This window comes from Leptinotarsa decemlineata, unplaced genomic scaffold (genome assembly GCF_025532065.1).
Source record: "Leptinotarsa decemlineata unplaced genomic scaffold, Ldec_3_MD MMD2_P_RNA_scaffold_2, whole genome shotgun sequence".
NCBI classification, from domain to species: Eukaryota; Metazoa; Arthropoda; class Insecta; order Coleoptera; family Chrysomelidae; genus Leptinotarsa; species Leptinotarsa decemlineata.
The window spans coordinates 10,559,282-10,584,946 of record NW_027412529.1 but is presented as its reverse complement, the minus strand read 5'-3'; the positions used below and the strand labels follow the sequence as shown (position 1 = coordinate 10,584,946).

Below are 25,665 nucleotides of genomic sequence, written 5' to 3'. Positions count from 1 at the left end.
ACATTCAGAAGAAGCAGAATGTCTGAGTATTCATAATCAGACCTCAGATATCCGATCTTAAATACACATGATCTCAGAAATTTGTTTTGTACTTTCTCAATCATAGATATATCTGTCTGATATAGAGGACTCCATATCACGCAATTATTTTCCAAGACCGAGCGTACCAAAGAACAGTACAATATTTCAAAGGTATTTATAGAAAATTTGTCTGTGGATAGTAGATCAAATCCCAATAATTTGAGTGATTTAGATATAATGTGATCAATATAACCTTTAAAGGTTACTTTGCTATCAAACAACACTCCCAAGTCCCGAACACTGTTAGTCAACATTAGATGACGTGTATAGTGTATAGTTAAGTGTCGTATCAATGTTATAGTATGTTAATATAATTTTATTTACATGTCTGATATCAGGTAAACGATATAAAAGACAAAAACAATATCAGTATTAATATGAAAACACAGATTCTGAAATAGAACCATAGAAATGATCATTTCTTACCTCTAGGATTGATGAAAACAACATAATGACCACCGTGGTTATCCCCACTATGCACCAAAACAGCGTGCAGAGTATAATTAGCAGGGTTTGTCGGGTCAGTCTCTTGCAAGTAATTGTCCAAGGATATTTTCTCATAGAACTCGAACCTATCGTTGAACTTAACAGAGCTGTCAGTTATCGGATCATACTGGAATCTCATCAGATGTAAATGAAGAACAGGAGGAAAAGCTGAAAATATGACACCTTTTTCCGCATCTTGCAAGCCGTGTTCACCAGCATCGTATTTATTGTCACCGTCCAGAGTTTCTTTGGCGACATAATCTTTGAACGATTCATCAACTGAAAATATTCAAACACATCCATTGTTTATTATCTATGTTGAATGAAACAGTATACACGAGGATGTAAATAAATTTGGAAGAAGTACTCACTATTCTTTTTCTCTTTGATGTTCAGTTGAATATCATAAAATGTTTCAGACCTTGTACTTGAGTAATCAACATTTTTACATCTGATATATGATATCATTTTCCCTTCAAATAATTTTGGCACAGTTCCTTCTACGCAAGTACCTTTCATTTTACTCTCCAACTTATCTAATAGCACCTAGAGAAGATAATGAAGTATTACATTGAATGAAAATTTAATTGCATCAGTCCGAAATCATACCCTCAAAAATTCTTGAACGTCGTGTTGCATGAACGAATCCAGAGTTTCCCAACCAAAGCTTTTAGTTAGTTTTTTGGTACCGACAGGCTTATCGCAGAACTGGAGCTCATGAAAAACTCTCTGCAAAGCCAGAGCAACGGACTTGGTTGAATCATCAGATTCGGTTGGCATTTTGTATACAGCTTTTCTCAACTGATTGGTGAAGTATAAAGTTTGTAGTAAAGAGTTCATATAACAAGTGGCACCTTGATTTTTCAAACCGACATAACCTACAAAACAAAAAGTTTGAAATAACTTGCTAAGTGTTTTGGCCAAGTAGAGAGAGAACAACTTATGATTTTCCAATACCTGTATGCTTCTTGCTATCCCATGATACACCATGAGGGGCATCTGCACAAACGTGAACTTCCAATGTTATAGCATCGTCTTTGATGAACCCCTTTTCTGGGTCCAAAACATCATTCCACGTCATGAAATGGGAGAAGCCCCAATCGTTTTCCTAAAATAAAAATTTATTACCAAAAATTCTGTTTCACACCTCAATAGAATGAATAGCATCGAAATCAGAAGGAACTGTACCTTGGAGTAGAACAAGTGCTGAATTTTCCTCGGAAAATTTTCGACGTCTGGTCGTACAGAAAGGAGACGCAGCTCAGCGACTGCATAACACGACCAAGAACTTGATTCGCTCTCACCATTACACTGCAAAAAGAATCCAAGGGACCTCTGAGAAGGTCTGTCTTGGCGAGCATCTTGTGCATGACTGTTGCGTGGCATAACCATGATCTTCCACGGCAAATTTCGCACAAAACATGGCGGGGAAAGAATCGAATCCTGAAAAGTTGAATTTTGAACACTGGAGTATTTTTCAACTCAAAAACTACTAAACGGTACCTTACGATTATCCATAAGACCCAATATTGTTTCGATTCAATTGAAAACTATGACATTTCTTTGTGAATGGAAACAACTATGAACAAATATTGTTCTACACGGACATTATCATTACATTTTCTTTTGAAAATGTTCTTGTTATTTTATTCTACACTTTTCAGATGGTATGTTTTTTGTGGATTATCAAGTCCAATCCTCCTGTTTATTTTTTTCCAAATTTTTATTTTTGGCCAATTTTTCTCTACGAATACAAATTCAACCAAGGTGCTGCCAAAACATTCAGAAGAATTAGCAGGTATTTGGCAATGACAGTGTTAATGAATGCACTATTCGACGTTGGTTTGCGAAATTTTGTTTTGGAGATTTTAGCCTCAAAGATAAGCCCTGAAGAGGTCGACCTCCAGTAATCCAGGACGAGGATTTGAGGACCCTGATGGAGACTCACCCATTACAAACGGTGCGCGGGATGGCGAAAGAACTGAGCGACAGCTCCCATGCGGTTATTGATGGTTTAAAACACGTTGGAAAGGTCAAACAGCTCGAAATGTGGGTGCCCCACGATATGAACGATCGACAGAAATTGTAACTTCACTAGTTCAGACTTCCATTGTCTACTATATAAAATGATTTGAAATCCCTGAAACAAATCATTTTATATAGTAGACAATGGAAGTCCGAACTAGTGAAATTCATCATGAAACATTGTCAATCACCTTCAAACAGAAATTGTAACGTTTCGAGGACTGTTCTTTTTTGCTTTTGGGCAACCAAAACGACCCTTTTTTGGATCGAATCGTCACGTGTGATGAAAAGTCGTTATCTTCGACAATAGGAAACGTTCAGGACAGTGGTTAGACAACCATGGGCCACCCAGACACTTCCTAATGGCAAAAACCCACCAAAAAAAAACCATGGTTACTGTATGGTGGCAAACAGCTCATGTGATTCACTATAACTTTCTGCGTCAAGGGGAAGCCGGCACTGGTCAACAGAAGAGTTCCGATTCTACTCCACAACAACGCCCAGCGAACGTTTCACAAATCACCATCCGAAAATTATACGAATTGAACATCAAGGTCTGCCTCGCTCACCATATTCCCCAGACCCCTCACCAACTGACTACCATTTTTTCAAGCACATCAATAACCTTCTTAGCGGTAGAACCTTTGCTAATTAGGATCAGACAAAAACGGCCTTCGTCGGCTTCATCGAATCCCTAGCACTATTTTTATGCTGACGTAATCAATCGATTTGTGTAATGTTGGCAAAAGTACACTGATTCAAATGGCGCTTCTTTCGATTAAACTGAATAAGTATTCGTAAAACATTTGAAACAACGTAATGGTAAAAAATAATTTTTGAAAACAAGCTTTTAATAACATACTACAGAAAGAAGACAAACTTCCAATTGAACAAAACCCGTAAATTTCTCACTATCCATATGATATTATTGGCTAGTCACAAAATTTACTAATTTTATGGAAAACATACCTATGTTTGTCGAAGAATTACTATTGTCAAGATCAAGTTACATCTATTCTTATTCATTTGCACAGGTAAATCTCGCGACAAGCAAGTGTAATTCAAAAAATTGACGGGTTTTTTTCAATTCAATTTTTTTTTTCTTTTTTGTAGAGCATGTTACTTAAAGCTGGTTTTAATCATGGTTGGTTCCTACAACATTTGCTTGAGCACCACTAAAGTATTCATAAACCTTTGCCAAGTTAAAACTCATTAAAAATTGACAAGGCAGCCACCTTTTTTTTCCCTTTGACCGTTTTCATTTGATATACATTTCTTAAGGACCTAAAAAAACTTGGTCCGTCACCTCTGGGAGTGTGCCTTATTGAATTTAGAGTGACTCCATATTACTTTTTGTATTATTTTTCAACAACCCCTTTCATTTGATATGTATATAATGGGATTACATAAAATGATCCTCCATCTTGGACGGTCCGCCATATTGGATTTAGAGTGCCGTCATGTTTTTTTGGGTTTTCAGTACATCTTTTCATTTGATACCCATGTCATGAGGATTCATAAAATATAGTAAGTCCTCCATCCTGGCAGTCCGCCATATTGGATGTAGAATGGTGTCACTTGGCTTTGTCACTATGCAACGTCATCCACACTAAATGTATATGCAAAATTTCAGTTGAAGATTAGTGCTTCAAACACATTTTCATACTCATCTGTAGTGGTTCCAGTCATTCTAACCTTGTATCGATATTTTGTGAGTTTTTTCAAGCGGAGTAACTTATATCTGATTCTGTATTATTGAAATGAGTCTGATTCTATATTATTGAAATGAGTCTGATTCTGTATTATTGCAATGAGTTTATTATGTGTCACCTTATCAAAAATTATTAGTCAATTATGATCTGTTATGAGCGACATTAAAATTGTTTAAATAAACATGAAAGTGGGTTTGTTATGCCTGATAATTCTGGTATAAAAACACATTTAGTATCTGCTTAGGTACCTTGTCCTATTAGGAAACTAGTTAACTTATAATCGCGAATCTGAAGGAATCTTTGCTTTTTTTTTATAAAGTGGAGTCATCACTGATTCTCTTCAAATTTATGGTACTAGATCATTGCCTCAGAAAGAGAGCAACCAACAGATGACATCCAATTTTGCAAAAACGAATATGGCAATTAATGTTAGGATCAGAGTCTTTGTCTTAATTTTCCAAGTGGCCAATTCACTGTCTTCATTAATTCTTTGGCTATCAGTGATTATTATCAGTGGTGGTTATCAGTGAACATGATTTTTGAAACTGACAGCATCCAAGTTAATCACTGGATTCAGATCTATTTCAGTAGTTTCAAAGTTCATATTTTCTTTGGATGTTCCCTCTTTATTAAAAGTTGATCTCAGTTCGTTCCTGTATATCTGTTCCAGGATTTATGATTGTTTTTATTGGAAGATATTTGTATATTTTGGGGTCACAATTTCAAGTAACCTCCGAAACTGTGAACAGTTTTTATAAACTTTACAAAAATACCACTCAATCGACATAGTACATACAGAAGTGATGTCCCTAATTTAAATGTCAGGAAAAAACTCTACTCAGCATGCCAAGCACCTTAAAACAATCTTTACGCGGTTATTCTCCTACAATGTAACAGTATGTATCAATAATCTGCACATAATTGGGTCTAGACTTCTGAATATGAGTACCAAAACATTCAAATCACATATAAATAACATTTATTAAGCAAGCAAATATGTTTCTTATTGTTGACTTTACTTTCCATTATCATTTTCCTATCCTTTTTTTCTTTTTCCTCACTCTGTCGCTCATTTTCTAAGTGTTACCTATTTTTCAGCTGATATTTTGTTCATCATCAGAACATTTTATATTCTTATAATTTTTGACATTGATGGAAGAATAGAAGTAGATTTGTCCATGACTGAACCAATTAACCATTTATCCACTTCATATTTTTCTTTGTGCAAAATGTATTAATACATCATTCATGGATAATAAAAATATTATTATTAGTTAAAGAACTTCATAGAGTGTAGGGAAAATTTTGGATCGATAAAGGCGCTAGTATTTTCAACAAATAATGACCTCAAATGGTGAACAGATGACAAGTACACCCAAATATGAAACATTTGAACACGTTTACACAGTATTTTGAAGGAGATTTCTAATAAACAATGTTACTGAAATCAGTTAAATAACTATACATCTTTTGGAAAGATGATTGGCATTATAAAACCGTATTTACTGAGTCTTGTAAACATCTACTTTTCCTCAAAATTTTTGATTTTATAAAAAAAATAAGCTCAAATGTCTGTCAGTGCATATGCTAAATTTATGACGATGGTAGGATAGGGACTAGTTTTATAAAAGTAGGTGTATAGTTTTACTTTATCCGTGTACACTTACCAGATGGTTTACGTTAGAAGTTTTCTTGTTATAACAATGGATATTTAATACTCTTGTAAAGGTGGTCTACGTTCAATGTTTTGTAGATTGCTATATTTTGAGATGTTTAATTGTGAATTCGTAAGAGTACTTGGTGTTTCTTGGTGCAATTGTTATATATTATAGAGCCGATGAATTGGTGGAATAAAATACTTTAGCAAATATGAAGCACAAAAAACCAGGATTTGTGAAAGACAGATGACAGAACTTTGTTTTACCACTTGACCTACTTATAATATTTCCAACAGACATATTATTTGACTGATAAACTTCCCTATTTTGAACCATTTCAACAACTAGTTCTTGATTTTGAAGATATGAACAAAAGACTAAGATATTTGTTGGTTAGGTATGGTAAAAATAATTTAGATATCAAATGGGTAGGTACATTGTACCTACCTATAGTAATCATACTTGGCATTGTTCTCTATGACAATAGTATTGTTATTTGTTACAAGTTCCATAGATCTGTTCTTCAGGATTATTATAAATTGATAATATGAATTAGCAACATGATCAGGATGACAAGGTGTGTGATAAACTAATTGAATGTTTGGAAAACGCATTTTAACCTTATGAAAAAAAAATTTAATGTGAAAAGAAGAAACCTATTGCATTTTCCGAACCGAAACAATATTGGCTATGGTTTTCAGGGTCATGCAGAGGTGAAGTAAAATCTGAAAGAAATAAGTACTGACCTTAAGTTTACTGAACTGCTGAACAGTATATCTGAAAGTGGCCTCAGAACGCGATTCGTCCTCTTCCATATCAGCATCCTGGGCAGTCATATTCGGATCAGGTTGTGGACCGATGACAATCTCTCCGTTCTGAGTCTGATCCATTTCAGCACCACCAGAATCTGTGATGTATTCCATTGTAGTCACTACATAAATACTTTATTTTAAGATCATTATTACAAAGCAACAACATTTCTTTCACTTTAAAAAATATATGTGGGCTGTAAAACGTTGTCATATGTCAGATGCACTGTCATGGCTGTCTGGGATGACTTTTTAAACTTACCTTCTTGAGTTTCCATGTCTTCCACCTCATTAACGTTGATATTTTGGTTATTCGGTGGATTGTCTTCGTTCTTGCGGTACTGGCCAGTCACGTGGTTCATTATTGGGGGTGGAGATAAAAGGGGCACAGTTTTGTCTTTGCCAACGGAGCCGAATACACTTTTACTTTTTTTTATATGTATCAAATTTTCTTTGTCTGTCGCGACACTACGATTGATAGTGTTATTACTACTATTGATATTTTGAGAATTATTTTTGGTGCCGGACACAGTAGTCAATTTGACAAAGTGCTTACTCGCGATGCGCCCAATGTCTGCTATTTTCTGAACCCTCTGGACGAGGGAAACACACAAGAAACATATATACGAATATATTTTCCAGCTCGTACGGGATTTTACGGGTTTTATTACGACTGCATTGGGGACGTTCTGTTGTGATTAATCGCGATGCCGACACTTCACTATTTCACATAAGAAAATAAACAAAATGGAGGCATTTTCTACAGCCTTGCGCTCAAAATTTAAGACAGAAATTTGCTCAGCTGTCACTACCGGCAGTAACCTCTAGCACCCAGAAGCCGAAATCTCCAAATTGTGTCGAATCTAGAGACCTGTATGATCTTATACAGGGTTGTACTGGCCTTTTTTCTGCTCTCAGGACCTCGCCAACCACGTTCATTCAAGGATGTGTAGTAATTTCATTCATATACAACAAAGAAATTCAATTAATATTTCAGATATTTTCAACTCGACCTGAATTGAAAAATTTGTTAATTCTTACATATATTATGGCATATGATAATAAAAGAAAATACAAATGATGTAGGGAAGAATGCTCTCATTTTTTTTAAGGCAGGAACGAGTCAATGGAAATTTCAGTCAGAATTGAACATAATTCATGACATTCACAACCCGTGTGTGGCCTGAGAGTTTGCCGACCAAACTTCGATGCCATGGCTTGTCGGATCATTTTTGTGTATGGCTCTTCAGCTTCCTGAAAGAACGTTCCCTGCAAGTGGCCGTCGATGGATATCTCTCGAATACTTTCACCATCAACGCTGGTGTTCCCCAGGGATCCATATTGTCTCCATCCCTCTTTTTATTGTATTTCAACGACTTATTAAAAAAAAACAAGAATCCAATATATTGCTTTCCTGAAGACTGCACACTTTGTCATTCCATTTGGGTTCCAGGACATCGGCTATGGAGGCACATCTTCCATGGCAGCAGAAGGTTGCATATCTCAATGAGGATCTAGAAGTAATTTCGAATTGGGGTGAAAGTAACCAGGTTCAATTCGATGCCACACAAACCCAGGCATCAGTTTTCTCCAAGAAGATAATTGTTTTCGATATAGTAATGTCAGGTCAGACAATTCCCCTTTCTGCTTCGATAAATTTGTTGGAGGTTAAAATGGCGGTCGGTAGCCAGGCGGTTCGACGCGGATGCTTTGTTCACTCACTCGAATTGACTGCCGTGTTGTTCGGTGGTTCAAACCCCAGTCTGAACGATCGATTTTCACTTGCTATCGTCCAACCCGTGTTAGGAATTACACCTTAAAAGCTAAGACCTCGTTAATCCTTAGCTCGCACAAGTTTCGACTTCTGAGGGTTGTCGTTCGTAAGGGGGGCAACAGCTGGTTAACGGAAAACAGAGACAAACAGACAGAATATGTCTTGGCACAATCATGTCGCTGGAATTGCAAAGGTTGCTTCTCCAAAGCTTGGAACACTATTCTGAACCAGAAAACTGTACACACCTTAACAACTTTTGATGCTTTATAAAGCTCAGGGCAGACCATCTTTGGAGTATTGTTCTCATGTATGGAGCTCTGCCCTCAAACATACTCTGAAGTTGCTGGATTCCATCCAGAAAAGAGCCATCTGCCTGATTGGAGACGCGAACATCACATGCAAATCTTGATCTTTATGAAAAATCGAATTTTGGCCAATATTTGTTTCATTTGCATTACTTTTAGATAGCGTTGGTCACTATTGATTTTTAAATTTATAAATATGAATGTTCGAGCTTACTTTTGACCAAATAAATGAAAGTACATAATTTGAATTTATTCAAGGATGACAGATCTAGTAGTTTTCTGTATTTATATATAGATTCCTTGTAGTTTAACTTAACGTAGGTATGTTTTATAATTTTATTTTGTAGTTTTTTCAATTGGTTTCCATAATGAATATCTTACATTCCTCATACTGATATTAGTTATTGAATTTTTGAATGAAGTTGGGTATTTAAATGGTACAAAATTCCTTATTTTGAATAAAATTCCTATTTTGATCTTGAATATCTCATTTTATCCCGATTTTGATGATTTTTTTCATTTATTGGAGGAAATTTATCCCAGATTGAAACACATTAAACAGATGTCCTAATAACGCCCGATTTATATGCATTATACGAGGGAAACAAAATTATGTTTTTATCATCTATCAGCTTTTGGATGAAATTCAAAACCATACTGTGTGAAAGCTTGGTCCATTCCCTATTTATTGTTTCTTCATTCATTTTGATATCACAATTTGTTTAAAATTTATGAATTATTGCGTGTTCCTCTTGTTCTTTATTGTTTACAATGGCTGAAAAAGAAAACAGTTATTTTATATCGGGTTTGCCAACTTCAACTTCCATTCTGCAAGACATGCCATGAATTAGTATTTGAATATACTCCTCAGGCATGTCATTCTACTCCTCTATGAGCGCAATACGAAGTTCACGTTTGTCTGTAGGTGGTGATTCGTGATTTCTCACATCTCTATCTAGATAGTCCCACACATGCTCAATAGAATTTGGATCCGGAGAACATGCATGACGAATATGTAAATAAAATGCAATGCGTTAATCAATGATTCATGAATTCGAAATGAATCGTGAAGTCAAAATGAATGAAGTAAATAATGTATGGGGAATGAACCAACTTTGCATACAGGATGGTTCCAAGTGTCATTGTTGTTTCTTGTATCATACCATTGAATCGGGCCTTATTAGGAAATCTGATGTGATTTAATCTGCAATAACTTTTTTCCAGTTATTAAAAAAAATATCAAATTTGGGCTAAAAATGTATTTGAGATCAAAATATTGAAACATTTCTATTTGTATGTTGATAATTATTTTTTCAAATTATTATATGACTCAAAGTATATTCGATCATCTGTTTCATTTTTCAATTTTAGTTCTGATTCATCTCTTTCTTTGATTTGTTATATTTTTAAATTATGTTTTTTTCCCAACTACAAACATATACATACATAGGTACATTTGTTGGAAAAATAAATCGTTATTATTATTATTCGACTTTCCTAGAGTTTTATAAAAAACAAAAGTCTAACTACATTGAAAATAGCTTTGAATGGGTATCAATCTCACTAAATAATAAAATTTACTGAAATAAAAACCAAAATTGTAATAAATTCAATTTATTGTTGCTCAAAATATTTTTTTATTAACAATAAAAGTTAAAAATTTCATGAATATCATTGATATGAAAATATGATGTCTACAAAAATTAAATTAATGAAAACTATCAATCATGCATACAATGTATATTCAAATATATATAAGATTTTTCTAAAATATATAAATTATTTCAAAAAATTAAATAAAGTACTCAAATTACGGGGCTTCTTATCACAACAGAAAAAAAATGTCAACGTTAATCCATAAACAAATTATTAAGCTATATTAATTACATATTGAGTGTGAAAGAATAATCAAAATTTTCATTTTACTACATTCCTACGTTTTCATATGACTAGCAGACGCAGACTTCTTTCAATTCAGTATCAGTAAGCTCTCTCGAAAAAAAAAAAAACATTGAGCTGTTCTAATCAAGTATTTTCTCACATCTTGAAAATAACATACGGTTAGTTTATAGTTCTCCCCTCTCTAGAATAAGATATTAATTATTTTTCTTTTTACAATGAAAATGTCTTGGTTTAGTATCAGCCTCTCAAACCATATACATTGATTCCACTTTCTGTAACCCTAAACTATGACAGGAAGAAAGAAAATAAAATTATCAGTAGTCCAATTTTTTAAAGTGATGAAACACAAATAAAATATATTTTCACTATTTTTTTAGCAGTACAGCTTTTCAATTTTTACAAACTACTGGATTCATAAAAACTTCACTTTTAATTTGACCCATATCTTATGCAAAAGATTGATATTAAAAACAACAGTATTTATGATATCACTTCTTGATGATATTGGAATATGAGTTTCTATATCAACATATCAGGAAAAAAGCTGTTGATAATAAATCCCCATGCTTTCAAGGCTTAAGATTTAATTGAAAATAAAATATGAGATTTTCGGAACTACTCGTAGTCAGTTTTTCAAAAATGTTACAGAAATCAATATCTTTGTATTCAATTATTCAAAATACGATTCACTATTATATGAATATTCTGCCACACTCGATATTTCTTGGGGCGTTTCAATGGATATTAGTCCAAATCTGCAGTTTCAATCAAATTATTTTTACTGACAGAGGCTGACGTTGATGCTTGAGGGGTATCGTCGTCGCTATCATCATCTAAACCACTGAAGAAGTTCTCTAGGATATTTCCTAAGAAACCACCACTCTGCTGTTCAGGAGGTTTCAGACCAAAAAATAATTGTCCTATTTTGTCTAGATATTGTACGTAGCAAGGATCTCTTTTCAATGATGGCTCATACTGCTCACAAAGAACGGCAAATGTTTGTATTTTTTGGCTAAAATAAAAATTGATTTATATATCTTGATCAACAACAGAATAATTGCAATGTAAAAATATTAAGTACAGTACCAGTTATTGTATACAAAAAAAAAATAAACATTTGGACCTCAGTAATCAGGTCAAATAAGCTTTGTTGGCATTACAAAATTTTACATCATTAGTTTGATTTAAGTTATTGCCTACTTTCAATTGGAATAGTCTAGGAATATTTTAGAAACTTTCTAAAATTAATTTATAAAAAAAATGTATGACTTCGTTCAATTTCAACTGAATTGGTGCAGTTGTTCGCCCTGTAGATTTCTCTGGGTTAAACAGAACCGCAAAAAAAACAAATAGTTTATCAATTTCACATATAAATCATAGTTTTTATACTGCTATGAATAATCTGGAAGTGTCGATTTTTTTTCATGTTATACAGTTGTTGTTAAAAAATATTGTTCTATTATGGAATGACATCATTCAACTTTGGATGAGACAAGTAAAGCTGTGCACCTTCTTAAAGATGACATGCGGCAAACTGATGTAGCTCTTCAAATGGGAGTCACCCAAAGTGTTATAAATGGAATGTGGCGGCTTTTTTTGAAACTGGAAGTCCAGCTGAATAACATCCAGGACGTGGACAAGCTATAACTGCAGCTCAAGATCAATTTTTATTTTAAACGCTACCTAGAAAACAACCTACAAATACAGTATTTCAAATGGTTTGGAACTTGCAGCAGGTGCACAGGTTAACTATAGGTTGTGGTACTGTAAGAAAATGACTCCACAAAGCAAATCTCCACAGTCGAAGGTGACATAGATATCCACCTTTGTCCAGATGCAATCGCACTGCAAGATTAGAGTGGTGTCAAGAATACGAGGGTGGTCCAAGAAGTACCCGACCTGACCTAGAGATGGCGGTAGTTCGAAAAATATCACTGTACACAATCTATAAAGCATTTGTTTCAAATTTGAAGACGCTGGGTTGTTAAGTATTTGTTTCGCAGCCATGGTGAATTTCTGAAAATTGATCATCTTTACGTGGTAAACACTTTTATTAAAAAGTCCTCAGTCCAACCAATATAAAGGCTGAACTGGATTTTACTCTGGGTGAGTCTCCTCCTTCGTTTACAACAGTAAAATATTGGTTAGCAGAGTTTAAACGTACGAGCTGCCAAGACGAGCATCATGTCGTTGACCAAATGGGGTAACGAGTCCAGAAATGGTGTAGGAAATCCACAAAGCGGTACTGGAAGTGCGTGAGCTAGCAGACTCAATAGGCATTTCAAAAAATGCGGTACATTGTATATTATCTGAAAATTTTGACATGAGAAAGCTGTGTGCATAATATGTGCCGCGTTTGCTCACACTCGAGCAAAAACAGTGTCGTAAAGATGTTTCAATTTAATATTTAGCGAAGTTTCACAGCAACAAAGCAGAATTCTTGCGTCGTTTCATAACCATGGATGAAACATGGATCCATCACTTCTCACTCGAGACAAAAAAAACAATAAAAACCGTGGATACAAAAGGGAGAACTGGCTCCAAAGAAGGCGAAGACCGTTTCATCTGCAGGCAAGGTCATGGCATAGGTTTTTTGGGATGCGCGTGGGATAATTTTCATTGACTCTAAAAAAAAAAGGTAAAATTATCAATGGTATTTTGCGAACTTATTTCAACGTCAGGGTAGAGAAGTCAAGCAAAAACGGCCGCATTTGCTAAGAAAAAGTGTTGTTTCATCAAGACAATTCACCAGCTCACAAATCCATTATCGCAATAACAACCAAAATTAACAAATTATAGTTTGAATTACTACCTCATGCTCCATTATTTGCCAGATTTAGCCCTCTCGGATTATTTTCTGTTCCCAAACTCGAAAAAATGGCTCACTTGTCACAAACTTTCGCACGACGAAGATGAAGCTATTTTGAGGAGCAAGACAGTTCTTTTTATAAAAACAGTATTGAATACATTGAAAGTCGCTGGGAAAGTTTTCTTTGTTGGGCCGGGTACTTCTGGTATCCCCCTGGGATGCAGATTTGGATTTCATTCTCCCTGAGACGATCTAGAGATGTAGAACACTCATGACATATCTATGAGGTTCACATATATAAAATTGGTACAGTAATGGTGTACGTTTTTCCAAATTGATCTCTTTCAGCTCAGCAGTACCTCAACACCATTCTTCAACCTATCATTCATCCGTTTACTGGTGCTGCTGGTCAAAACTTCCACCTCATGCATGATAATGCTCGTCTGCATGTTGCCAGTGAAGTGACTGACTGGCTCGCCAATGAAGGCATTGATGTATTGCCATAGCCAGCACAATCCCCCGACCTGAATGCCCTCGAGCATTCCTAACCTACTTCAACATTGTACTAATTTTGTTTTTTACTAGGAACATTTTTTTGTGATTAAAGAACAATATAGTTTTTTTTATTGTACTTATGAACACTTTTTATTTTCGACATTTCAATAAATTTTCTTGCACATTACGTACGTTTAATCACCACAAACCGACTATCATTTATTCAAAACGATTCATAGAGAAATCAGGGCTGGTTTTAAAAATATCCCTAGACTTTTTTGATGTGTGTTTATTGTAGAGGCAAAAATGCACAGAATTTTGAGCTTTTTTTGTTATTCCTATATTGTTTAAAAATTGTTTTTTGAAATTAGGCTTCCCCCGATGTTGAGCAGCTACTGACAGTGGCAGTAGTTATCTTTAGTCTCAGGTGTAATTCACCTCTTTAGAGCGAAAATAAGTTTAAATTTGTACAATCGATAATAATTGATACAAAACACCTCAATTTAGTTTCAAATAAGCCCCTAACGGAGCGGATTGCAAGTGTCTGCAGGTAAACAACTACTTCCCCAGTTGATACAAAGTGGTTCTGCTGCTGGATAAACGAGAAACATCTGCGAGACTAACCTCTGTGCAGTTCAGGTACGTTGGGAGAAAGGAATGTTTCGAGATTTTATTTTCTTATACGTATCTATCCCTCCTCAATACAGTCCACATTATATTAATTTCTGTCAGAGTATTAGTACATGCGACGTTTCTTCCTCACTTGGGGTTTTGTTCACGAGATGAAGCTGTTACTAATTAACAATCTCTCTCTGACAAATGTTTCACACATCCAGTTGGACTGCGTTAAAATCAATCGAGTCCCAGGTACACTGCTCTTTGGATCGCATATCTCCATCACTGATGAGAGGTAATACCTCAAAATGGGTCTCTTATCAATTGACTTTAAAGCAATATATTTCTATGGAACAATAAAGCTTCATTATTATTGTCTTTGAGGCTTTCTTTCTTCAAAAACTTAAAAATCAGTCATAGTAACAGTGAAAATTGAAAGCGAATGTGAAAGCGAAAATATATCTGTGAGTACCTTTCTATGGCTTGGAGTAAAAACCAAATGAAATTAAGAAGTGGCAACAAATATGGCGGGCCTGATTTTTGTATTCTCGGATGTTGTTCCGTATAACTTGTAAATGTCTGGTTTGCTGTATGTTTGTTTTTCAAACACAAGTATTGCAAAACTGCTTGAGCTATGAATAAATCTGCCTCTCCTTTGAAGCCCTGAGTGCTTTGGAATTCTATTAACAATTTAGCACAATTTTTCCCATCTTGTGAGTGAATGAAATGATATCGTGCCTGAGCGTAATTTTTCTCTTTCCAGTATATTTGTGCTATACTCTAAAAAGATGGAAAATGTGATATTCAGTGATTATCAAAATGTGTGGTACTCATTTTAATGGTTCGCAATAGTATTTGAAAATTTTGTGACTAGACTTTTATCTGTATATCAAGAATCTGAAGTCAAAACTTAGAATAGCGATAAACCAATTGAAGTCAAAAAGTCAACTATTTCAGTAACTCACTTTCGATAATAAATACTATCAAAATGACATTTTTTCACGAGCATATGCTGTGGACTTTTATTCACTTCCATTATTTCCCGTATGTTTAATTTCCTCAAAACTGTATCTTTCCAAGCATTCCAAGCACATTATGATTGTTTATGGAACTAAACAATACTTTTACTAGGAACTTTTTCATTGGTTTCATTGGAACTGTTACAAAAGTAAATTTTAAATGACTGTGATGTCCAATTTATACAACTGTCAACTTATTTTTATCATTTATCATAAGCCTTCCACAATTGATTTCATATTTGTAGAAAAGAAGGCTCAATTAACAAGTAGCATTGAATGAAAGAGAATGCTTTAAAAAAATTAATGTTTTTGTCTAAGTCTAATTTCAGAAATCTGGCAACATATTTTTCTTTTCTTGACTGTTTCTTTAAAACAAGATTCTGTTTTTTTTATTGTGTGAAAAGGGTAAAAAAAGCTCAGCAGCAAGAGATCATGAAGAGAAAGTATAATTTTATGAGTTTTTATTACTGAAACAGTTTTATCAAAATAGTGTCTACAAAAGTAAATGAGAGCAATCAGTTTTGACTCTAGATCTGTGATTAGCAGAAAATTAAGTGGTTTGATAATTTTTTTTTTTTCGAAAAATAGCTCGAGCCATTAAAACGAATATTAATCATAAAATGTATACCTGATGGAGAAGAGGGTGACCATATGAAGATCCTTTAGATGACCAACGAATAGCATGTGTTAAAAAAGTTTCTCTCTCGGGCGTAGAAACACTTATTTTACAAAAAATCTTGGTCAATTTCGGAGACCACAAGTCATAATCAAAATCTTCCGATTTTTCCAAAACTTCAATCAACAGTAGCCCCAAATCAGATCCACTCAATTGCTACAAGTTATATAGAAAAAAGTTGGATCAATTAGACAATCATACAATACCTGGTCATGTTCTAGAAATAATATAGAACCACTGTAGAGCATATCCTTCAATTCTTTGAATTTTCTTTGGCCCATATATCTAAAAAGTTAAGGTTATGTCATGCACTTTCTAGAAACTGCGAGCGATTCGATGAAAAAAAAAAATTATACCTAAAGTATAAGGTTCTATACATTTGATGGGCTTCATAAAAATGTCCATCCTCGATAGATTTCTCCAACTTCTCTAAAACCCTAGAAATTCCGCGGACTCCTTGAGCGGACATACTTGTTATTTACATTAAGATTCCTAGAAACCCTGGTGTTGGTAACGCTTAGATTTTGTTTTGAACTTTTTGAAGGAACCACCTGTTGCTTTTAACAACACTTACGAGGTTTTCCCAAGATGGCGCTATTCTGAATTGTTTGAGTCCCCGCTGAGTCAGTCAAATTAATTATTATCTGTCATTGTCAAAAAGAATTTTCAACTTTTGGTATTTTGAAATTGATATTTTTTGTCATCCCAATCTTTACATTGTTCGCATTTTTTATTATAGTTTTCGTTCGTTAGTTCTCAGTTATTTTAGTTTGGTTACATTTTTCAGTAGTAATAAGGAATAGTTTTATATAGTGTATAAGGATACTTTTTGTAAAATGGGACAATTCTGTATTTTGTGTGAACAGTGTAAAAATTCGAGTAATCATCTGTATTCAGTGCCAAAGGTAAATGAAACATTTTATAATTACTGTCAATCCACCACGGATAAACTAAGTTTGTATCAGCCTACACCAAAAACCAACTTCATATTTTGAATAATCCTTCACCCTTTCAAATCCACCTTCTGCTACTAGAGTATCATTACTTTCTTAATCATAATATCAAATTGAAAATAAACATTCACTTATGCTTTTTTAAATACAACTTAATACCTAGTTGCAAGAAAAGTCTACTCATAGAATCATAGATACCTACAGATGAATATTACAGTATGCAGAGAGATTTATTGCATTTCTACAGAATTATTATGAGAAGTAAGTAAGTTTACAGTTACATGAAATTTAACATCCATTTAAAATATCATGATATTAATATCAGCATAAAATTTAAAACTAATAAAAAATTAAATCTATATCAACAATTAATAAATCACAGATTAAATTTGAAAATCACTCTCTGAGTAGGGCTCCATGCCAAACAAATAGTTCCCCAAGCCTAACAGAATGTTGTATATTTTTGAAATCTTGTGGAAAATTATTGTAGAAATCGAGGGTGTTGTTGTATTGTGGACTTGTATAAAAAAAATTTATTGGGTGGTTAAAAGACTACTCATGTATGATGAGAAACCTAATGCTCTCTTAAATATATACTCGTAGTAATTGTTAGCATATAGAATTCCAAGCAACCAAACAGTATGCTCTTTTAACTCTACTTGTTCTCAATTGGTGATTTGAATGGTTTTATTTGTGCATTGTACCTGATCAAAATCTGTAATTTATAGGATGAAAACAAGAGGAAACTGTGGATGGATGCTGTTAGGAAATATCTGCCTGATGGTGCTTTTATTTGCTCAAAGCATTTAACCATCCATTTCATTGGTGAGAAAAAACTATTGAAGGGTGCCAAACCATCATGCATGTGGGTATTCAGTTTCTACAGCACTACCTATAAATCCTATCAAAGATTTGTATATTTTTTTCAAGGTGCACTTATAGAGAAGTACTTAATTGTACGAATTTCAAGAAAACGTGAACAATTTCCAGAACCAGTTTACTAATAATTTCTGTAGTTGGAAAGTATCCGTTGAATAAGGTATCAAAAGCAAATTTGATCACATACAAATCAAGAGAGAACACTTGGTGTTATCAAAATGATAAATATCAAATTATTCATATATGAAATGATAAATAACCCCTTCTAGCTTTACCTATCTACAAAAAAGGTTCTTTTCAACCAGCTGTTCTCTAACGGTAACCCTGAGAAGTTCGCAGTTGGAAACAAACACTCTATGCCATTCATTTCTCTTGAAGATAAAAGATTGTTGTTGTTTTCAGTTCAACTCAAGCATATCAATGTCCTTTTACAAATTTCATATAAGGCTCATAACGGACTTTAAAAAGAAAGTTATTGATAACATAATATGAGAAGAGATATTTATGTAACCATTATTTAATTGAATCATGTTGAAAAAGGGATATGTTACAAATTGTCCAAATGTGTGGAGTTTAGTTATAACATTTCATATTATTTTTCATTTCAATGATCGCAACTGCTGTTTTGTTCAATATTTTACATCATATTTTCCCTTGATACCTTTCATAAAAATACATCATTATTCAATACGGGCTAATATGTGCTAATATCATTCTATAAATAAAAGGTGATAGTGGAAGAAAGGGGTAAAGTTGAAGAACATTTTCTATAAATGCCTGATTCACAGAAAATTAACTTTACCCTCTATTTTCTGAAATTTCATGTTTGTCAATATCTGTGTAAGCTTACTGCTTACACATGGAAATAATAAATACGTTGTCATTATTATAAACAGCCTCTTCTGAGAACATAATAAAAAAAAACTGTATCTTTTAGAATCTTCTTGTGAGACGGTTATAATTAAATGCCAGTAGGAATTTTTAAAAAAATTAATGAAAAAGTTGTTATCGAACAAAGAGTTATATTTAGCTTAGAATCGAACGTTGAAAGGTAAGATTTCGTTAATCCCTGTTCGCACAAGTTTCGACTTCTGAGGGCTGCCGTTCGTAGGGGAACGACAGCTGGTTTACAGAAAAACCAATTTTAACAAATACCATTTTAGTTTTTTGTCCATGTTTATTTACAGGGATCTCAATTTATTCAGTTTTGTTTACAATAAATTATATAACAAAGAAAGCTTGTGCTGTAACCACTTATACTACTACTACTATAATTATTATAGACACATTTATGTGTGTTTAATGAAGGACAAAATTAAAGTAATGAAAAACATTTGCATGAGTAAAGAGTGAGATTCTTAAAAATATTTTCATCATCACAGAAGAAATTGATTTTATCAGAGTAGTTATTTTCAAGTCTCAACATTTTAGATGTTGGAGATGGAGAATGATACCCATAGTTAGTTAAGTGATATGGTGTAATAAATAGCTTTATTTGTCTGATGGACCTTCGTGGAACGTTGAAAGTTATAGGGGAGAGAATTTCCGGACAATCAATGAAACCAGATATAATTTTGAATAGATAAACTAATGATTTAATGTAACTTCGATTCTGAAATCAGCATGAAATATTTCTAAAATTGAACTGAATGTATAAACCCATCCTGTCTAATTTCGTAATAGTTAGTTTCCTGGCTTTGCCCTGATCATTTTCAGTAAAAATATTTGACTGCAACTGAGACAATCATATTCAGTTGCGTTGATGAAGTAATCTTAGAGAATAAAGTTGATACTGAAATTAGTTTCAATGAATATCTTATGAGGAGTACTTCGTCAACGCCGCTGACTTTCGTAGTTGCACTTGAAACGTTTGGAGTTTACCAAAGAAGACAACAGCAAAACCCAAAAACCAACCAAAACATTGAAGTCAGTCATGAAATCATACTACATGAGCTGTTGAAAATTATTGATGAAGGATGCTGAAATTTTCCCAGATTCAAAGATTGATTTTCATTTTTTTATAACTGGTTTTATTTTTCAGTTTGCAGTTGGATTATCCAGTGGAAAAAACTCCGTTTGAAACATGAACAACTGAAATACTTGAATTCCTATATTTAGTTCTGTGATCAGTTTTTTCAAAGAATATTTGATAAAGCTTCTGCCAAATATCTGATAAGGATTGTGTGATTATTTATATAGTTTTATTAATTTAATTAAATAACATTTATTGATCTAAAGGGTAAAACATGTTTTAGACAAGTAAATGGATGGATATATAGCCGTTACTATGTGGTAGAAGATCATTATGAAAAATTTAGATTTTAGACAAGTTCTATTGTGAAATTGACGTGATAGTCATTTTTATAATAAAAATAGGTATTTTGATATTTTTTATTTCTCAGTGAAACCGCTCCTGAACTTCCACTAAACATTTTTCCTAGTCCATCCTGTAGTATTCTACCCGATTCACACTCTGTCACAAAACATCCATTGGCAAATTCTAGCAGTATTCAACTAGAGAATATTCCTAATCCCATTTTGGTTTCAAATACTTGATGACATCCAGATTGAACCAAGATCATTTGGAGGTGATAATGTTCACATATCCATAACAATTCCAATCAACTTTGTTGATATCATTTTCAGCATTTTTGGGATGATGAGAGCTGCAGGTGGATGCAATACTCATCCCAAGTCAATTCAAGTTGGACAAATATTCCGCCTAATGTCCCTCTATTCTCTGATAAAACCGCCCAGGAAAAGTAATGTTAGTGGAGGAGAAATGATGAAATCCCTTCTTCATATTGGAGATCTGAAAGAAAAACAGCAAAAATTTATATTCTATATTGAAATAGAAAAAACTATCTCCGAAATTGAAGAGGACTTCTCAGGCATTGATGAAGCTTTTGCTTATTTCTGTGAATATGTTGCAAAAAAAATTAAAGGCAACACCAAATGTGGAGAATGTGTGGATTCGATATTGGAGAAGGGAAATGAAATATTCAATTCCCTCATAAGAAACAAGAGCAGAGGATTTTTATCATTACCATCACAAAAAATTAATAGCTTTCTTCACGATGTTGAAGCCACAATAATATCAGGTGTTTTTGAGAGGGAACTTAAAAGAAATTGCTTTCCAGTAATTTTAATCAAATTGTCAAATTTTTCTCCCAAAAATATTGTAGGTTGTGAACACCACAAGGAAGAATTGTTAAGAGAGGCACTGAGGGCATATTTGATCTCTAGATTGAATATCTGCTGTGCTAAAGAGCATAATGAAAGAGCCCTCGAAAATAAAAATTTAAAAAAATACAATTTTCTGTGAGTCAAATTTCGAAAAATCTGAAAATATCTGTTGAGATGTGAAACTCTCATCAGATGTATGTTTTTTTAAAATTTGATTGAATATTTTCAAAAAACTACCATCATAATTGATGATCACATTGTTTGAAAAAAAGAACTCTTTTACACACTCAATGTAAAAGGTTGTAGTGAGCAATTAAAGTATATCAGAAGACATTTTGTATTTGTATTCTAAAAGACGCTAATCTACTTTCATGCAGTCTGCAGAAATTCAACCTAGTGTTCTCTGAACATTACGGTATTTTACTTTTCGTGGGAACCTGAATATAAAAGAAATCCCATCACAAGGAAACTGGAAGTTAATTTACCACTGGTAAGGATATTAAATACAATTTCACCTCAGACTGATAAAAAACTAACTTAACTTTTGAACGGTTTGACGTAGAAACATGAAAAAAACGTTTGGGGGCTATTACCGATACTATTTTTTGAAAAATATGAAATTTTAATTGGCATGGGGGTCAAGTGTCAAATTGATCTATCAGTGATGACCTGCACATGCAATCATTGCAAAAAATATGACTCAATGAAATCAAATTAAAATAATAATAATGGAAGATATTTGAATTAAACTTTGTTCAATTTATGCTGGAACTGTAAATTTCAATAATTATAAATACAGAAATCTTATAAACTTTAATATACTTTTACAGACAATAAATAGTTCACATTCTTTCTGAACCAAAGAAGTTATTCAATACATCTGATGATCAACGGAAGGTAATTCCATCTTACATCTATTGTAAATTAATAAATTTTGCCTTGTAATTTCTCTCAAGTTATTTGCAGAACCCAAAGGCTTGCATGACGAGTTCAAGGTGGGACTGTAGTGCTATTTCTCTTGAGTGATTTTCTGTACTTAACGAGATGTGTATGTATAAGAAAATCAATGTCTTGATTCATGAGTAGAACTGCTAGGTGTGATACACATACATCCATAGTCACTATGAGTAGATGTATTTTGGTTGAATATCTATTAGAAAACAGCTGTGTTTCTACTCATTACATTGTTCTTCGTATATAAACTGCTTATTCCAAATTTTATGCATCAATGAGGAAACTTTTTAATTATTAATTAAAAAAAAAAGGTTAAAAGTTGGTGCTTATCAAAATGATCTCTTAACAGGTAATCGAAAAGTTCGACAAAGAATTCACTGGGAATATTTCTTTGTAATCTAGTGAATTATTCAGTTTTTCCATTCCAATGCCATACTAAAAACATGTATTCAAGTATATAATCTTTATACTTACCACCTGTTTTGCGGAATTCGTTCCGATAAACAACCAATGTCAACTACATAATATCTGCCAACATTTCTTGAGTTGAAATATCAAGAAATTACACGAAATTTCTTCAAAACTTTGCTTGGGTTGAAACTTCAACTAATAATTCACCAGAACTTGGACACTTATCTTTCAATTTAATACTGACAATTCGTCAATAACACTTAAAACACAAAAAATTCATTAACTCACTTTTTAAGTTATCCTTAAAGCACAGTAGGTATGAAAAATGAATGTGGAATTAAATATAAATACAAATACACCCTGTGTGGTCTTATGATTACAGTTTACTGTAATGACTGCTTGCGCCATCTGAAACGGCGTAAACGGCGTTGATCTCTGCTAATCAAGTTAGCCATAAATCCCTCATTTTACCCCAAACTTTTGCAGGTATGAGTAGATGCACCAGGGTTTTTAGACATCTTAATTTACATCAAAATTATGGTCAGAAGAATGACAATGACAGAACAAAAAACATGGGATGAGGCACAGAATTCTCTCTCTCTCTCTCTCACTCTAGTTTTGCTGGACTTTGCTTCCCACTCGGGGGCATTTGTCCAGGCTCCTCCTATCAAAGATGACAGGAGCTTTGTAGGGGTGGGGGTAGCGGTCTCGCTCGAAGCAATGCTGCCACCCTTTTTTTGTCTATCTTTTTTACGATGAAAACAATTCAACTTTTTTATTGTCGCCTTCTGCTCAGAAAACCTTTTGATTTCTTCACAAGAGTTGTCTCCTCTTCGGGAGACCTTCAGATTTTCAAATGCACATACATGGCCTTCGCTTCACATTTTTGTCTGAATTTTTACATAAACTTCAACATTTTTGCACAATAGACAATCACAACATAAATTTAAGCCCCACGATAGCACGTGGCATCCGCGTACCTTCTTTGTGGACGGACGTTATTGGTACGGCCACCCAACTTCTTTCAGCAGAGAATTCAAGTATTCCAAACCATACAGTAGCGACAGTCAGGTTCCCGCCAAAACAATGATATCTGTATATATGAGCTATAATTTGGTAGTATAGTTATCAACCTCACTTTTTATTACACGACTGTAAACGAACGTGAAGCTTGTTCACTTTTCATTGAGTTCTTATGTTTCATTTTGTATTTTATAGTTATTTTATGTGACGTTGGTAAACTTTGTTATGAATGCGCCTCAACTTTATCACTGAAATGGTATCATTTAGAGACTACGAATTCGTGAACTGTATTTCTTTAAACAAATATGAACATTGAATTATACAAAAAAAACTATTTTCTATTTAGTTTATACTCCAAACATCCGTTATGGAATTGAATTAGATATCATTCACAGGATTGCCATACAATATAGTATATGAAAGAGGTAACATTTCACTCACATGGAAAATTGACATCCTCAAAGGTGGACATTCGAAGTTTAGGAAAAAGACACTTGCCCAATTGCCTCTTCAGTACCAATTTGGATTACATTACAAGATGAAGCACTCAATTTATACATTTAATAAATGGTAAACTTTGTTATGAATGCGCCTCAACTTTATCACTGAAATGGTATCATTTAGAGACTACGAATTCGTGAACTGTATTTCTTTAAACAAATATGAACATTGAATTATACAAAAAAAACTATTTTCTATTTAGTTTATACTCCAAACATCCGTTATGGAATTGAATTAGATATCATTCACAGGATTGCCATACAATATAGTATATGAAAGAGGTAACATTTCACTCACATGGAAAATTGACATCCTCAAAGGTGGACATTCGAAGTTTAGGAAAAAGACACTTGCCCAATTGCCTCTTCAGTACCAATTTGGATTACATTACAAGATGAAGCACTCAATTTATACATTTAATAAATTTAGGCAGGATTAGCCGGTACGTTTTGTACAGGCGGTGGTGAGATAACTGTACATGTGTAATAACCGTTATTTACTCACTAAACTGTTCGATTCCCACCCAAATTTCAAACACTTGTTGATTCCCCTACGGAAGAAAATAGTTAACCACCCGATTTCCGTATTAAACTCCTTTTCTCGGAGCACTTGACGCCACTTTCCCGACAAACTTTCTCTGCATGGCTCCCCGCCAAGACTGTCTTCAAAAACCTTCAAAGAAATCGCAGTTACCGTATCATGATTTTTTGTAACCTTCCTCGATCAATTGCGAGAGATTATTTTTTCCCTGAGTTGATCTCGATTTGTCAAACTTATGATTAATTAGCCTATGGCCCCCCTTGGTTGAGTGGCAGCAGATTTTCTGTCGTTCTGCCCAAACACGATGTGATTCAGCTAAGCTAAGAGGCCTATGGATACATAGTCATTACGTCATTAATTTTTACGAGGCGCGAAGCTTGGCGTTTCAATTTCTGAATTAAAATGAGTCTTCTATTCTTGAAAAAAAAAGAAAAACTAAAATACGTAGCCTTTGCTAGGTATTACAGAATATAGGCCTACAATTCAGTTTCAGAGGTCATGGACAGCATCTTCGATATGCGACTCACTTGTTTCTCGGAACAGAAAAATCTCATTTGAAATTGTCAATATGTATTCAGATGTGAATTTGTAAACGGAGCTACTAACATATCAAAGGCAATTGAATGACATGTTAATAACACGTGAATTATATGCAAAACGAACCTAAAATTGCTTAAACACACCAAAATCAAACATTCATCTCTTAAAAAACTATTCGAATGTTAAACTGCCGTCTTAACCTCTCATCCTCCAGAGTCCAATACGTTTCAATTTTCAATTATAGACACAGGTATAATGGTCTTTTATCACCGTTTAAATGTTTTTTTGGTCACTTGGTATCCAACTTATTTC

At 33.7% G+C, this 25,665-nt stretch overlaps 2 protein-coding genes and 1 long non-coding RNA gene across 11 annotated transcripts in view; all 3 read right to left on the bottom strand.

The window, feature by feature from the left end:
• Usp7 (Ubiquitin-specific protease 7) overlaps window positions 1-7,591 on the bottom strand; it is a 35,330-nt gene extending 27,739 nt beyond the window's left edge. For 4 of the 8 annotated variants that reach the window (XR_012467448.1, XM_074183256.1, XM_074183267.1 and 1 more), the window contains exons 1-7: window positions 7,034-7,590; window positions 6,709-6,893; window positions 1,756-2,010; window positions 1,525-1,675; window positions 1,177-1,445; window positions 939-1,113; window positions 508-846 (exon numbers count right to left, since the gene is read on the bottom strand). Coding sequence is in view for 7 of the 8 variants with exons in the window: in XM_074183256.1 (XP_074039357.1) it covers window positions 508-846; window positions 939-1,113; window positions 1,177-1,445; window positions 1,525-1,675; window positions 1,756-2,010; window positions 6,709-6,893; window positions 7,034-7,133 (1,474 nt within the window). In the remaining variant the exon portion in view is untranslated. Of the gene's footprint in view, window positions 1-507; window positions 847-938; window positions 1,114-1,176; window positions 1,446-1,524; window positions 1,676-1,755; window positions 2,011-6,708; window positions 6,894-7,033 lie in introns of all 8 variants that reach the window. The other 4 variants (XM_074183273.1, XM_074183278.1, XM_074183268.1 and 1 more) reach the window with 3 other exon arrangements.
• Window positions 7,592-10,448: 2,857 nt separating this feature from the next.
• LOC111505727 (Golgi to ER traffic protein 4 homolog) lies at window positions 10,449-16,853 on the bottom strand. 2 transcript variants are annotated; one of them, XM_023160586.2, is made up of 5 exons: window positions 16,723-16,853; window positions 16,573-16,651; window positions 16,319-16,522; window positions 15,144-15,451; window positions 10,449-11,764 (listed from the first exon to the last, which is right to left on the bottom strand). In XM_023160586.2, exons 1-5 carry the CDS (start codon window positions 16,833-16,835, stop codon window positions 11,497-11,499), a joined length of 972 nt encoding a protein of 323 aa, XP_023016354.2. In that variant the 5' UTR covers window positions 16,836-16,853; the 3' UTR covers window positions 10,449-11,496. The 2 variants fall into 2 exon arrangements, with proteins under 2 accessions (XP_023016354.2, XP_023016355.2); XM_023160587.2 differs by having other exon boundaries at window positions 16,744-16,853.
• A 2,502-nt stretch (window positions 16,854-19,355) lies between these two features.
• Window positions 19,356-23,274, bottom strand: LOC141485781 (uncharacterized). Its single transcript, XR_012467447.1, has 2 exons — window positions 22,813-23,274; window positions 19,356-21,010 (listed from the first exon to the last, which is right to left on the bottom strand). It is a non-coding gene; the product is annotated as an uncharacterized lncRNA (long non-coding RNA).
• Between the last annotated feature and the right edge of the window lie 2,391 nt (window positions 23,275-25,665).

Bases quoted from the DNA above. Each gene is read 5' to 3' on its own strand.
- LOC111505727 (XM_023160586.2), bottom strand. From the start codon at position 16,835: ATGTCCGCTCAAGGAGTCCGCGGAATTTCTAGGGTTTTAGAGAAGTTG. The intron at 16,652-16,722 runs GTATAATTTTTT...TTAACTTTTTAG, and splicing joins TATAGAACCTTATACTTTAG to ATATATGGGCCAAAGAAAAT. The intron at 11,765-15,143 runs GTACTCACAGAT...TTTTTATTTTAG, and splicing joins TTACTCCAAGCCATAGAAAG to CCAAAAAATACAAACATTTG.